Raw genomic sequence first — 15,357 nt, 5'->3', positions numbered from 1 at the left:
GTTATTGATGTTTGATGTTACTGATACAAGAATTATTGAAACTTATGAAGGTAATTCAAGTAGTTCATTCAAATTATTTTTTATATATTGATATTTGTCATGATATTTTGATTTAAATAGTTTCACATCTCTTTTGCAATCATACTTATTTCCTTCTTACAATGTGTATTTTTTTCACTTTAATAACTGCCCACCAAGAAAATCATCCAGTGGACAATTATTACTGGAAATATTACTTGTCACATAGACTTAAAAGTGGATTTAATGACAATTATGTCCATTACTATTAAATTTAACTTTAATTAGCTTCTGTAATACTACTGTAAATAATATTTGCCTTGCAAATTTAATCTTCAGGATAATCCTGCTTTTTATCTTGTTTATAGCATTAATTTTTCAAATATGAATAACTACCAAATTTTCTCTCATCAAAGCACATTAATAATAATTTATTATTATTAATGTGTTTTGATAAAATTATTAATCTATATATTTAATAAGATGACATTTAATAATCAATAGCAAACAAAACAGTGCCAGAAATATGGCAATGTTTCGTTATGGCAATAAAATCTGAAAATTTTAGTATCAGCAATTACATTTAAGACTTAAGGCATGCTGCCTCATAAAGCCACTTCAAAGCAGCTTTTTTAAAAGATAGTTTAACACAACTTCTGATTTAAGTTAGCCACTATAGAGTTAGTGCAGCAAAATTTGGAAGTGATGAAGACAAACAAAAGATAGATATTACAAAGTATTTCTAAATATGTTTAGAAACATCACCAAATGATTGCCATATAATCGGGCAATTATTTAGGCGTTCATTTGGTAACGTTTCTATATACATATCAAACTTCACAATGTTTGTTATATCTAAAGATTTTAGATTGGAGAATATGTAAGTCTTCAGCTACAATTTTGCATCATTTCTGTATGACATTTGATTTATACAAAAAAAACTGTTTACAAATTGCAAAGCAGTAGTAGTAGAGCTGTTGCTTAAACTGACTTCTAGTAGACTAAGGCAACTTTACCAGGCAATGTACCCATTGAGATTTCTTTAAATAGCATCCTTTAGTTGATATATAGCAGCTAAAAACAATTTCTATTAGATTTACCTAAATATGAAATAGACTGGGCATTTAATTACTTAAAAAGATTTTCTTTGAACCTTGAACTTTTGAAGTAATCATAATTGTTTGGCAACATCTTCTAATCAAAGCAATGTTTGGCTGTTCACTCCCAAACACTCAGACTTTGATTTATCACTAAAGAAAGCAAGTTTGCTTGGTGTCTAAGGGAGAAAAGAATAAAGTGACAGTGTTTAGTTCAAACTGTCAAACAAGAAAATGGCTCTTTGAAAGATTGGCTATGGGGTATCCAGTTTAGATAAATACTAAATAATGTACCAAGGTCCAATATTAAATACTATATAACTAAAGAATTATATTTTTCAATAAAAACTGTATTCTTATTGAAAAATACCAAAACATAGGTTAGAAATACTAAAAAAAACACATTCCAAAATAAGAAAAATAAAAGATGTTAATTTTTTTATTTTTAATAATTAATTAAAAAGCAAAGAGAAAGACCTAAACTTACTAAGGCTACAAACAAATTCTAAAATGTATTATTGTTCATTCCCAGAGATACTATATTATAATATAGTGCTAGAAATTATTCATATTTTGTTGTTATTGTTAAAAAGTTAATATTGGATGATGTCTTTATTCATAAGTCTTTCATATGAGATATTTACAATTGATAAAAAAGTTTAAAATAATAATAATTCTGTTTAAATATTAAAAGTTTAATGTATTAAAGTAACTTTTTATGTCTATGTTATCATCAAAGCGTACTAAATAATTATATTTAAAGTAAAACAATCAATTAATAAAAATTCAATGGCTATAATAGAGTTTGAAATGTTCTGTACCTGAAAAAAGTTGTGGTCACCTGTCATTTTTAATTCCAAAGTAATATTTTCAGTTGATTAAATTAACTATGATGTTATCCCATAAATTTGTTAGTATGCTTATTTGTATAAAATTCCTTTGAAAGATCACTTAATATACTAACGTATATTTACAGATCAAATGATTTTCAGATGTATGTAAAACATGTTCAGTCTTTATAAGAAGTGAAATATTTTACTTTTTTAAATTATTATTATTATTGATAGTTTATTATCTTCATTCTATTTTTATTATAAATTTTTTAAAAATGTTACATTTACACATTAACATGTACTGTATTTGCATATTTATCCTTTGTTATATTTTGATTTTAATTGTATTTTGCTGTTTGAGATTTTTGTTAAATGGGAGGTGGATATCATCTGTGTTCTGACAATTCCTAAGTGTATAAAATAAAAATATAAAATTCCTTCCTTTCAAGTACTGATAAAGAGTTGACATTTTCTCAACAAAGAATTAAGTCTGATGATAAAAGCTTCTGTATTTGCATAGCTCCCCAACTTAGATAATAATTCAGTAAAGAAACTTAGAGACTTCAAAATGAACTGGACCATCATTAAAATGAAAGAGAAACTGGTTTTCCTATAGTATTGATTTATAAATTGAAAATTATATATAAAAAATATGCATCTAAAAATATTTAGTAAATATTTTCTTCGATAATAGGAATAAGATTCTTAGATAAATAATTAGATCATAAAGTATTCAGTCATTTAGGTCTTAAAAAATGTAAAATAAATTTTAAAATTCTTTTGAAGTTTAACTATTTTGTAAACATATCAATTGATTTCAGTTAGTGGGTGTATTCAATGTTTTACTAAAATCAGATACCTGAAACTTACATTATATGGGTCTTAAAGTTTGATGATTTTTAATTTTAGCAAAGCTAAGGTATCAGTAATTAAACATGTCCAATACAATTCTTTACATATTAATCAACAATGCTTCCGAAAGTAAAATTATTTGAAAATCCTAAACCTCAGCAGCTCACTTAAGATCTGAAGAATGGAAAAATCATTCAATTTGTATTAACTAAGGCCCACCTTTTGTTCCACCTTTGAAAAAAAGTTGTATCAAATATGCAAATTAATTTTTTCATGAAGTATGTCACTGTTATACACAAATTAAGAAAATTTTTTTTTCATTTTGAGTAATTTTTTTATAATTATATATGATGACAAAACTTGAATCACAGCACCTACTGAGGACATAAATGATGAAAAACTATTATAATTAAACATGTCCTGGGAAAGTAAGAAACCAAGATAATAAAATATAATATCTAAAATATTTCTTACACTTCTAGGTAGTAATAAATGACACACAAAAAATAACATGTGTGCAATTTACCGAGAACTTCCAGCATCCAAATGATGTAAAATCATGTCATTGGCATATTGTAACAAGGTAACATGATATAAAATCAAGTCAATCAGTAGTGACAGTAAAAAATAACCTTTGGAAATGCAATTTAAGTATGAATCTTTTGAATAATCTCATTTAATGTAAAATATTCTTCTTGAAAACATAAATAAAATAAACATTTCAGAACTAATCCAAGTTATTTCTAAACAATGCTATAAACTTATTCTGCCAGTTATTTTTAATTTGCCATTACTATAACTCTGAATTATACCATCCAGAAATAAAACTGAGAGATAATTCTGACATATTTAACTCTAAATCATTAGTATCAATAGTAAACAACAAAGATTGAGAGATCCACAGTATTTTTGAATTTTAGTCATCAAAGGTTTAGTTTCAAAATTTGCTATATCAGAATTTTCTGAATTAAATTTTATTTTACTCAGCATTTCCAATTCATGCCTTTAATAATAAGAGTGATAAATTTTTTCACACCTAAACTTAAGATAAGGGAAAATAAAAAATATACGTCATAGCTGATTCATTACTACTAAAAGAATAAATTCATTCATGATTATTTTCGAAACAAAAATCAATGAGAACCCACAAAAGAAATTTTTAAAAAGTCACAAATGTTTACACTACATATTGTTTTGTACAACTTTATAAATTTTATATAAAGATGCAAAAATTAATGAATTTTCATAAAAATTATAAAATATACAAACTGATATTTTTTTTTCTGCATAAAATATTTTCAATTAGTTCAGACTACTACTATTGGTAATAATATGTAAGAATCAGTGATTTTCATAACTATTTGATCTCAAATAAAAATAAAATGTAACAAAAAGTATAAATCATGACCATTTTAATTTTACTCACTTTAATCCTCTTTCATTGTTAAAATGAAAAAATTAAAATATTACATCAGAAAAATGTTTCGTAATTCAAGCACACTCCAAACCAATTGAATATTGTATAAAAACTTTTATTAAAACAACAAAGATAATGCAATAACTGCATAGATGCCAGTAAAAATAGTCTCAAAGATTAAATAAATTGAAGAATGCTTCATCATCATTCATTACTTCATAAGATATTTTTAATTCTTTAAAAAAATTTTTTCATTCATTCTCACAAAGTAAACAATTTTTTTCAAACATTCTATAACAAATCATTCTTATGTTAACATAGTTTTGTAACAAATTGTTTTGTATACAATAAAACTTATAATCACAGTAGACAAAAAAAAGGACAAAAACTTTGGTCTTAAAATTTCTTAATTTAAGCAATTTCTCTAGGAGAAACATTAATAGACATGCTAGCTAGCCATAAAGAGATGATAGGAAAACACAGATAAACTGTACTTTTCTCGTTACTTAATGGCTAATTAGATGATTCTACTTCTAAATATATATGTAATGCAATTTTTATGTAGCAGTTATTCTAGTTATTGCAAATCATCACATTTTATTTCACAAATAAGTATAAGTTGGCAATGGTTAAGTTTATTGTTCAAAAATTTTCATCACTATTTAATAATACTAGTTTCTATTATGGATATTAACTACAAACAACTTATTGGCTAAGTATAATAACAAAAAAGTTTGCATAACAGTTGGAGCACTTGAAACATTTCATGGCTTTGAAATTTTCTGTAGAGATGTCTGTGGCTGACTTGGCTGACCCATGTGACTGGTCATATGGCATTGAAGGCTTGAATTAGTAACAAATGCTTTAGCACAGACACCACAGTGGTATGGCTTCTCAACACTAGGTGGACGTAAATGAAGTTTCATGTGTGTTTTCATATTACCTTTTTGTGTGAAACATTTCCCACAAACTTGACAGGTATGAAGTTTTTCACCAGTGTGAGAATGCATGTGAGTTTTCATATTACCCTTTTGCGTAAAACTCTTTCCACATATTTCACACGAATAGGGTTTTTTCCCCGTGTGGCTATTCATATGATATTCCAGGCTAAGTTTTTGTACAAATGCCTTATCACACAGTCTGCAAACAAACGGCTTAATTCCCTTATGAGAGAGCATGTGAGTTTTTAAGTTTCCTTTCAGCGTAAAACCCTTGCCACAGACATCGCAAGGAAACGGCTTCTCTCCGTAATGTATGCGCAAATGAGTTTTCATATTTCCCTTCTGGGTAAATCCTCTCCCACAGATTTCGCACGAGTACGGTTTGGTGCCAGTGTGGGAATTTCTATGAGTTTTCATATTTCCTTTTTGAGTGAAACGTTTTCCGCAAATGTCACACTCGTAGGGCTTTTCACCAAGATGGACGCTGCGATGATAGTCGAGACTGGATCTCTGAGTAAAACCTTTCCCACACTCTTCACAATTAAACGGTTTTTCTCCTGAATGGCAATACATATGTGTTTTCAGATTTCCCTTCTGCGTAAATGCTTTACCACATACGTTACAAGGAAAATTTTTTCTTACCACCTTACCTTTTTGATTACACTGTTCCTCACCAGAAGCAGATATATTGATAATAGATTTTGTATCTAATGATTGTAGAGACGTCGATGGAATATTCTGCATGGAATTCACAAGCATACGTTTTGTATCCAAAGCGAAGTTACCATACAAGCTGTAAGCACAGGTACCAATAGGTATCTGCGTAGGGAACTCCGAACTCAATCCAAATGTTGGATCCATTTTGACAGCCCAACGTTAGCAGCATTTGTCTTGTAACACAGAAACACAAAACATAAAAAAAAAGTTCGAAGAAAATGTTTTTTTTTTTTTAACCTCAGTTCACACAAAGAAATATTTGTCACATCGTTCGCCTTTTTCTCCTTTTCTTAACAATTTCTATCAGAAACGTCGAAGTCATCGTTGTGGAAACCTATCATACATTATCACAATTAAAAACGGAAAAAGTAATCAAACGATACTTACAGTTACTACAGTTTGAGAACAAAGAGCTTTTCAGGACGGGAAAAAGTTTGTTTATATTTATGAACAGAAAAAACACGAAGCTGCCCAACCCGACGCGATACATCCTAGCGACCGAAATATGAACTTTCAAAAATAATTATAAAATTTTAGTTTCGAATTTAACCGGCGTAATATTTAAAGAATACTTTATAAAATTTATTTCAAATATTTTTAGAAAATCGGTGTACGAATTTTCAATATTTAACGCGATAAATTAATTAGATATATATACGATATGATTTAAGATAAATTAATTAATTTCACTATAATTCATTCAAGAAAAAAAAACAGTTAAAATTATTAAGAATAATAAAAATCATATATATATTCATATTAATAATATTATCAATACATTGTATTTAAATCTGTATTCAATTTTTATAAATTAAATTTTTAAATTTACCCGGTTGCGTTTATACTGAGGCACACAAAATTGGCCTCGGGATAAATGCCGTGAAGTCGAAAATTATGCATGTAAGTAACACCGGACACGCGGGGAGTAATTGTTGGAGCACAACGATTGAAGGAAGTGGAGAGTTTTATCTACTTGGGTAGTATTATTTTCCAAAACGGCGACGCGGAAGTGGACGTGAAATGCCGCATCGGAAAGGCGACGATCGTTTTCCAGCGGATGAACAAGATCTGGTTCTCACCATCCAACTTATTGGGAACCAAATTCCGCCTGTTTACCTCCATCGTGATTCCGATAGCTGTTTACGCTAGTGAGTCCTAGAATACATCGGAAAACATCAATAGAAGGCTCGATGTTTTCCAACAGAGATGTTTACGACGAATCTTAAAGATCCGATATTCAGACCATATCACTAATGAAGAGGTTCTCCGAAGGAGTGGGATGTGCAAACTTCATAACGTTGTCGCCCGTAGAAGAGTTCAATTAGCTGGCCACATTTTTCGTATGGCGAACAATAGGATCCGAAAGACAGCCATGAAATGGGTTCCTCCTGGTGCCAAACGACCACGCGGACGTCCCAGAAATATTTAGTGTAGAACTTTTCTCCAAGATCTGAAGATGCTCAATATGACGTGGGAGGAAGCTGAAGTCCTCGCTCATGATCGAAATCGATGGAAGATAATTGCTGCCCGGTATGCTACTTAGCATTGGAGGAGCTACAACTACTCCGGTTGATATATTAAAAAGCACTAGATTTAAAAAAAAATAAAAAAAACCTATGTTTTCTTGAAGAGAACAAACAATATTGTAAGAGAATTTAAGTTTATGGTATTTTCCAAAATATTTAAACTTGAAATGACTGCAAAGACAAATGATTTTGGAAATACTCTGATTCTAAACACAAAATCTCTAATTCATTGTTTTTATAAGCAAAATAATCCCATCTCAACTATAAAGATTTTTTAAAAATGTTTTAATTCTAAATTTTGTATTTAGATAAGGTAATTATGAATCGGCGCTAAATCATTATTGGTTATGACCCGGCTAATTTTTAGACTTCATGTTTTGTTGACAAAATTTCAAATTAAATATGTTTTCATCCAATTATATTTCTATTGAAGCTATTGAAAGGAATAAATCAGTGAAAAAGTAACATAACATATTATTAAATTAAATTTAAGCTTTGACAGTATTAACGCATAATGGAGCAAAGTGAACACATTGTTTATCTGTCAAAGAATTTGTGAATAACGCTTTGCAATTCCTTTTTTATCCGAAATTCGTAAAAATGTATGTAGTATTTATATTAAGGGGACAGAGAGCCAAATTTTGCTCTAGCGACTGAATTTTAAATTAAAATTTTTTCTCAAAAATAAGAACCTAATATTCAATGTATACGAAATATGGTCGAGATTTTTCCCATACTTCTTTTTACAGAGACGTCTAAACACTTTTACTTTCCAGGCTGTTGTATATAACAGGGAAAGTATGGCGATCGGTCAAAAAAATGACCTCCCAAGATTTTTACATTTTTGGACTCAAGACATCTTGAAACGTCCAGAAATGGAAAAAAAATTCGGGGGTATTTTCTGTATTATGGATGTTAATGTGTGTGGGGGGACACGATTTTGTTCACCCTTTAAAAGCTTAATAACTTCCGTGCTTTTTGTCGAAAATTTCTGAAATTTTGCAGGGAGGTTTGTTTACTAGGGATATCGATGCTATTAAATATTGTTGATTAAAGATCGAGGGGATGGGAGATAATGGTGGTCGTGCGTATCTCTAGTAGGGTCGGACTTAATGACGATTTTACTGGTTATTAGGATTTACAATTTTTTATAAACCTCATTCCTATCCTCGAAATTAAGCTTTTTGTCATTTTATAATACCGTATTACTTCGAATATAAGCCGCGCTCGAATTTAAGTCGCAGTAGAAGTTTAAAATTGGAAAAAATAAAAAAAAAATAAAAATGATTATATATATATATATATATATATGATTTGCGTCAATTAAAGGGTATTTACTATTTTCCCTTTTTGGGCCTCGAAGATAATTTTCTGTCTTTTTTTTTTTTTTTTTTTACACTGAAATAATTTTTCTTTCATGGCTCTCATTCTTTTTCGTCAACCGTAAATCTTTTACCGGTTGCGCGATTTCAAATTTCTTCGGCACACGATATAACTTTTCTTTTGAATTCAGCATCATATGTAAACCGTTTTTCCATTATTAGTATGGGTAATAAAAAGAATTTAAAATTCGATTCTACACATTTCTATCAAACAGCAACTGGATTAAATCAGAAAAGTGCAAACGGGGGAACCACCGAATAAACTTCTATCAACGTCGTAATGCTACGCATGATACATGCGTAGAGCGTAAAGCAAAGACCCGATTGTCAGAGAGCGGTAGATCGGCAGAAATAAGAGGTTAAATGATTCGCTTTGAATTGAAGCCGCACCCTAATTTTACGTCTTAAAAATTAGAATAAAAAGTGAGGCTTAGATTCGAAGTAATAAGGTAATTAAAAATATAAAAAGTTTTAAATAATAAAATTTGCAGATATTTTTTATTATGTCAATTTTATTCAACTATTTAAAAGAAATTAAGAACTTTACTAGTTAAAAAATACAAATGTCGAAAGTGGTTTTTCAGAATCATAATTGCCTGCTACACTATGTGAACACTCCATAACTGTGCCTCGATATTATTTTGGAAAAAAATAAATGCAGGCTTTTTACTCGTGTAAAAATTCTAAAAAGTTTAATATTTTATATTAAAATTTTCTTTAAATTTTCTATATAAAATTGCTATTAAATAACAAAATAAAATAAGAATTTTAAAAGGTTATAGATAGGCTAGAAAGTAATAGATTAAAAATCAAGAGTAAAAAACTGAGGTCTGTGTTTAATGTAGATAAAGGATGGAGAGTGGATAAATTACCATTAGATAGGAGAAAAAATTTTAAATATTTGGAATTAGTTTTTCTAATGTAATGTAATTTAAAATATTTTCTTAAAAGTACATTTGTTAAAACTGAATATCATACATCGAAAATTTAATTAATTATAGATAGTATTAAAAATTTCAATTCATAATTTTGAACATAATAAACTTATATCTTTTGTTATTTTAAATACATTTAATTCTACAGCAATGCCGTTCTACATGCTGTATTGCATTTAAAAACGCAAAAACTAAATCAACAGTTAACGAAATCATAATTTCTGTTACCTTTGTTTACAAGATGTTAATTTTGTTACTAATTCTGGTAGTTCGAGACTGTTAACACCCTTTTCTCCGTAAGTGCAGGGTTGAATGAGTTTTGTGAATTGCCAAAACAGCCCGCGGAATGATTTGGATTGGCTAGATCTGATTTACATAGATTCACAAGTGAGGTTTTTGTTTTTTATTTTCATCCTGTCGGCACTAAGAAGGTCTTTTTTCCATGCCCATCGTGTCTGCAGTGGGCAACCGCTTGGTATGGGACGAGACCCGACATATCCGGTACGGATAACACTCCAAAAATTGCTGGAGTTTTTCGACTCGTCCGGATTTACTTCCCGGTCTCCCAGAGCGGCATGCTGACACCTCATGGGCTCATGCTTATTAGGCTATGTCAGAAAAAAAATATGAGAAGATAGTGGCAGAAATATCAGTACGTATTCTTCGATCGACGTATCGCATTAATTCTCGAGTTTTATGTATTTGCACATTATTCAATATTAACTAAACGTCCAATAGTTTTTTATGGCAGTCTTGATATTCACACATAGCATTTAACAATGAAGTCATTAAACGTAAATTTACTTTTAATAACATTTATTTTTACAAAATTGAACACAATAATTTACAAGAACTTCTCAAAATGCCCTCCACATCCGCGGAAGACATTTTAGCAGTTCAATCTCCATTATTCAAAAACAAAATCTCAACATTTAAGAGCAATTTATTTTATTTTGACATCGTCACAATGGCGTACTGCAATTTTTAATTTATTTAATTTAAAATATATGCTCTCCACCTCAAATTAGTAATGGCTTGCCCCTGTATATCATACTTTTCCTTTGGAAATCGAGTCGTGCCGGTCCTCCAACTCGATTTCTGGAAAAATTTTTGAATTGAAATAACATTGCTTCCGGTTTATATCGGAGGTTCGTGTATAGTTACTCAGGACTTCCTGCCTCTAAGGTTTACATATCTAGTCTTGGATTTCATATTCTATTCCGTTCTCGAGATTAAAGAAAGGTGGACGGACAGACGAATTGGAATTTATGTCTACAATTTTTTTTAAAATGCAGCCCAAAAACAGAGCTTTGGTTTGTATACGTCTTGGTAGCACGGAAGTGGAAACAAACATCGGAAAGTTTCAAAATTGTTTCCGATAGTATTTTGGAGGGCCATATCTCAAAAAGGGAAGGGAAATTTGGATAACGTTTATAGAGGAATTTTTTAAATCTAGAATTTATTTAAAATATTACATGACACCCAGTTTATACAAATCCTACGCCGATAATGCTGGAGCCTGGATCTGACATATATATATATATATATATTTTTAAAAAAACTCTTTCCGCCTTGTGAGCACTAAGAGTGCTTCTTTAAGCAAGCCCATTATGAGTTCGGCCAGGCCCACAATGGGGCGGCCGGGTGGTGAGGGACGGGGCCCGACATATCTGAACGGACCACCCTCCAAAAATTTCTTTGGGATTATTCGACCCGTTCGGATTCGATCCCGAGTTCCCCAGAGCGGTAGGCTACCATCTTGACTGCTCGGCCATCTAGCCATCAACCTGATAAATTCCAAAATTTCCGGACTCGAATTTCAAGCCGGATCCGGTACAGTAGTAAACATGGATGTCAATAGTGACAAAGGCAAAGTACTTCCACCAAATACCTGTATTTGCTTTCAATGTCATAAGGCTACGTCCTACGCGTTACCGAGCGGAGTGGACAAACCGATACGAGCAAATGTGCATAACAGGAGGCGTACACGACAACTGATTCACAATGGGCGACAGAAACTTAAAAAGTTTTGTACACTTAGCAAGCATACGATTGGTCGGATATCATTTATTTATTATTTTTTGTAAATATTGTTAAAATACATATACAGTAAGACTTCGCTTAACGCGAGGGATACGTTCCTAGACGACAAAGCGCTAAATGAAACAGTCTTAAACGAGGTCATTTTAACACAGAGTAAATAGGGAAAGAGGAACATCCGACCAAAATTAAACAGATTTTACTTTAATTTTAAGTTATTTTATATTAATTTGTATAATAATATATGTTAAATAACACATAAACATGCACACAGAAATGTAAAGTTCATTTGTTGTGATGAAGGTCCTGGCTCTTCTGAAATTCTTGTTTTTTGCAATAAAGTCGTGAAGTTTTATTTGTCGCTTTTTTCTTTCCTTAAGCAAATGTCGGTATCAGGAGGTCGCATCCAAAACGCCACGTCTTGCTTTTGCATTCTTTTCAAAATCTGGATCATTCGCTACAATTTGATCAACGATTTCGGAAATCTGTAAAGAAAGTTTTTGGGTTCTTAGTTTTCAGAATCTCTATTTTCCAGTTATACATGAATTCCTTTTTCTGCCTTGAAGGTCGTCGTTGGTAAGGCTCTCACCAGAAACCTGCAGTAACTCCTCAATATACATCTCCTAGTCCTGCTATATCTATTAGGTTGACAATTCGGTCAAAGATAGGCTCTTCTCGTTGAGAATTCTTAGATATTTTCAGCCATACTTTCTTCCACATTTCGTTCATGCATTTCTCAGTTAATTCTTGCCAAGCGGAGTTGATATTGCCTATGGCATCCATGATGTTTTTTTCGAAAATCGCACAAAATAAACATAGATTTAAGGAAAGTACGGCGCTACGATGAATGGCCACCTTTTGCTGATTGGTTCGTGTTCGGGAATAATCGTATTATATATACATACACTTAACACCTTATTCTTGCCGAGAAATATAAATTTATTTAATTCAAACAAACGTTTTCAGCCTGATTTACAGGCCATCATCAGGTTTAGAATACATTCGAATTAAATTCTATCCTTGGAACACAAAATTCAAATTCAAATAAAATACATTTAAACAGAATATAAATAGCCAACATAAATACAAATAAAACTAAAACATAAAATACACATAAACATGCAACAAATGAATATATAAGTATTAATAAATGCAATACTAAGACATTCAATAAAACTGTTACAACGATTGGTTAGAGCCCTTATTAAACTTCTTAACCATGAACTTCCATGCAGAGGGAAGACTTTCTGCGTCCCTCGCATTTAGACAGCCTTCTTGCAATCTACTCCTATAAATCTGCAACTTCTCTGCCGTCAATGCCAAAGATGGAGAAGATAAAGGATTTATGATGGTCGCCTCATTCCATTTAACTATAGCTCCTGGCGCTTGTGCCATTTGGGACAAAATTGTTGCATTAGACCCCTTTCTGATATTATAACTATGCTCCTTGATTCTAAGCCCTAAACTTCTAGTGGTTACTCCAATATAGTCTTTTTTAACGTCCAATTGCATGTTCTCATACGGAATTTTATAAACTCCTGCTTTCTCTTCCGATTTTATATCATCTTTATCATTTCTGAGGATTTTGTATAAATTAGGCGCCCTTTTTAAAAGCATTCTCGAACCTTTTCTGTGTGCAATCTCCTTCATGACCGCATTCATACTTTCGCTATACTAAATTTTACGCTTCTATTGGGAGCATTTTTAAAAAACTTTTTCTTGATGTTGGCTTCGTATTTCTTAACTATTCCCAGAATTGCACTTTTTTGGTAACCTAGGGCCTTGGCTACGTTTATTATTCTATTTATTTCTTTCCTCCTGTCTTGTACCCTTTCACAATACAAAAATGCCCTTCTTATTAAAGCTCTGAAAGCCGCAATTTTATATTTATACGGATCCTTAGATTGGGAGGGAATATACAAAGGGCTATGGGATGGTTTAATAAAAACGTTGGTGGACAGGTGGCCTTTTTTGAATGTAATATCAATGTCGAGAAAATGCAGATTCAATGAACTCTTCTGTTCTAATCTTAAAGTAAGGCCATCGTTGTTATCGTTGATCTTATCCAAAAAATCCTTGATCCTGCTGTTATTTCTCCATAATATAAATAAGTCATCAACGTATCTGCTAAAATACATGATATCCTCCTTGAAAGCATGAAAAACTATTGGACTTCTTATACTGTAATAACTCAGAATTGCTTAATTATACTGAAGAAGTAAAGAATTTGGCTAGTTTGGTCTGCCGTGAATCTTGCTTCACTTTCAATGGGCAGGTCTACAGACAGCGAAGAGGGGTCCCTATGGGAAGCCCGCTTTCAGGGATCCTATGTGAATTGGTGGTTAGAAGGCTGGAAAGAAGAGTTTTTCATGCTTTCAAGGAGGATATCATGTATTTTAGCAGATACGTTGATGACTTATTTATATTATGGAGAAATAACAGCAGGATCAAGGATTTTTTGGATAAGATCAACGATAACAACGATGGCCTTACTTTAAGATTAGAACAGAAGAGTTCATTGAATCTGCATTTTCTCGACATTGATATTACATTCAAAAAAGGCCACCTGTCCACCAACGTTTTTATTAAACCATCCCATAGCCCTTTGTATATTCCCTCCCAATCTAAGGATCCGTATAAATATAAAATTGCGGCTTTCAGAGCTTTAATAAGAAGGGCATTTTTGTATTGTGAAAGGGTACAAGACAGGAGGAAAGAAATAAATAGAATAATAAACGTAGCCAAGGCCCTAGGTTACCAAAAAAGTGCAATTCTGGGAATAGTTAAGAAATACGAAGCCAACATCAAGAAAAAGTTTTTTAAAAATGCTCCCAATAGAAGCGTAAAATTTACGTATAGCGAAAGTATGAATGCGGTCATGAAGGAGATTGCACACAGAAAAGGTTCGAGAATGCTTTTAAAAAGGGCGCCTAATTTATACAAAATCCTCAGAAATGATAAAGATGATATAAAATCGGAAGAGAAAGCAGGAGTTTATAAAATTCCGTATGAGAACATGCAATTGGACGTTAAAAAAGACTATATTGGAGTAACCACTAGAAGTTTAGGGCTTAGAATCAAGGAGCATAGTTATAATATCAGAAAGGGGTCTAATGCAACAATTTTGTCCCAAATGGCACAAGCGCCAGGAGCTATAGTTAAATGGAATGAGGCGACCATCATAAATCCTTTATCTTCTCCATCTTTGGCATTGACGGCAGAGAAGTTGCAGATTTATAGGAGTAGATTGCAAGAAGGCTGTCTAAATGCGAGGGACGCAGAAAGTCTTCCCTCTGCATGGAAGTTCATGGTTAAGAAGTTTAATAAGGGCTCTAACCAATCGTTGTAACAGTTTTATTGAATGTCTTAGTATTGCATTTATTAATACTTATATATTCATTTGTTGCATGTTTATGTGTATTTTATGTTTTAGTTTTATTTGTATTTATGTTGGCTATTTATATTCTGTTTAAATGTATTTTATTTGAATTTGAATTTTGTGTTCCAAGGATAGAATTTAATTCGAATGTATTCTAAACCTGATGATGGCCTGTAAATCAGGCTGAAAACGTTTGTTTGAATTAAATAAATTTATATTT

At 31.3% G+C, this 15,357-nt stretch overlaps 3 protein-coding genes across 4 annotated transcripts in view; 1 reads left to right on the top strand and 2 right to left on the bottom strand.

Moving 5' to 3' along the window:
- The window catches only part of LOC136985024 (lissencephaly-1 homolog), a 111,157-nt gene extending 104,838 nt beyond the window's left edge, over nucleotides 1-6,319 (bottom strand). The window contains exon 1 of the mRNA XM_067282211.1: nucleotides 6,263-6,319. The gene's annotated coding sequence lies outside the window, so the exon portion shown is untranslated. The remainder of the gene's footprint in view (nucleotides 1-6,262) is intronic.
- LOC136985018 (SMC5-SMC6 complex localization factor protein 1-like) overlaps nucleotides 1-15,357 on the top strand; it is a 386,884-nt gene that overhangs the window by 293,828 nt on the left and 77,699 nt on the right. The gene's annotated exons all lie outside the window — the stretch shown is intronic.
- On the bottom strand, nucleotides 4,317-6,350 carry LOC136985027 (zinc finger protein OZF-like). 2 transcript variants are annotated; one of them, XM_067282215.1, is made up of 2 exons: nucleotides 5,596-6,350; nucleotides 4,317-5,511 (listed from the first exon to the last, which is right to left on the bottom strand). In XM_067282215.1, the coding sequence occupies exons 1-2, from the start codon at nucleotides 6,017-6,019 to the stop codon at nucleotides 4,982-4,984; spliced, it is 954 nt and encodes a 317-aa protein (XP_067138316.1). In that variant the 5' UTR covers nucleotides 6,020-6,350; the 3' UTR covers nucleotides 4,317-4,981. The 2 variants fall into 2 exon arrangements, with proteins under 2 accessions (XP_067138316.1, XP_067138317.1); XM_067282216.1 differs by having other exon boundaries at nucleotides 4,317-5,715; nucleotides 5,809-6,347.

This window comes from Centruroides vittatus, unplaced genomic scaffold (genome assembly GCF_030686945.1).
Source record: "Centruroides vittatus isolate TY-2023 unplaced genomic scaffold, ASM3068694v2 contig_943, whole genome shotgun sequence".
Lineage (NCBI taxonomy): Eukaryota > Metazoa > Arthropoda > Arachnida > Scorpiones > Buthidae > Centruroides > Centruroides vittatus.
The sequence above is the reverse complement of the archived record's forward strand: the minus strand, read 5'-3'. Positions and strand labels throughout refer to the sequence as shown.

Bases quoted from the DNA above. Each gene is read 5' to 3' on its own strand.
- LOC136985027 (XM_067282215.1), bottom strand. From the start codon at position 6,019: ATGGATCCAACATTTGGATTGAGTTCGGAGTTCCCTACGCAGATACCT. The intron at 5,512-5,595 runs GTTTCACTCAAA...TCTGTGGGAGAG, and splicing joins GTGTGACATTTGCGGAAAAC to GATTTACCCAGAAGGGAAAT.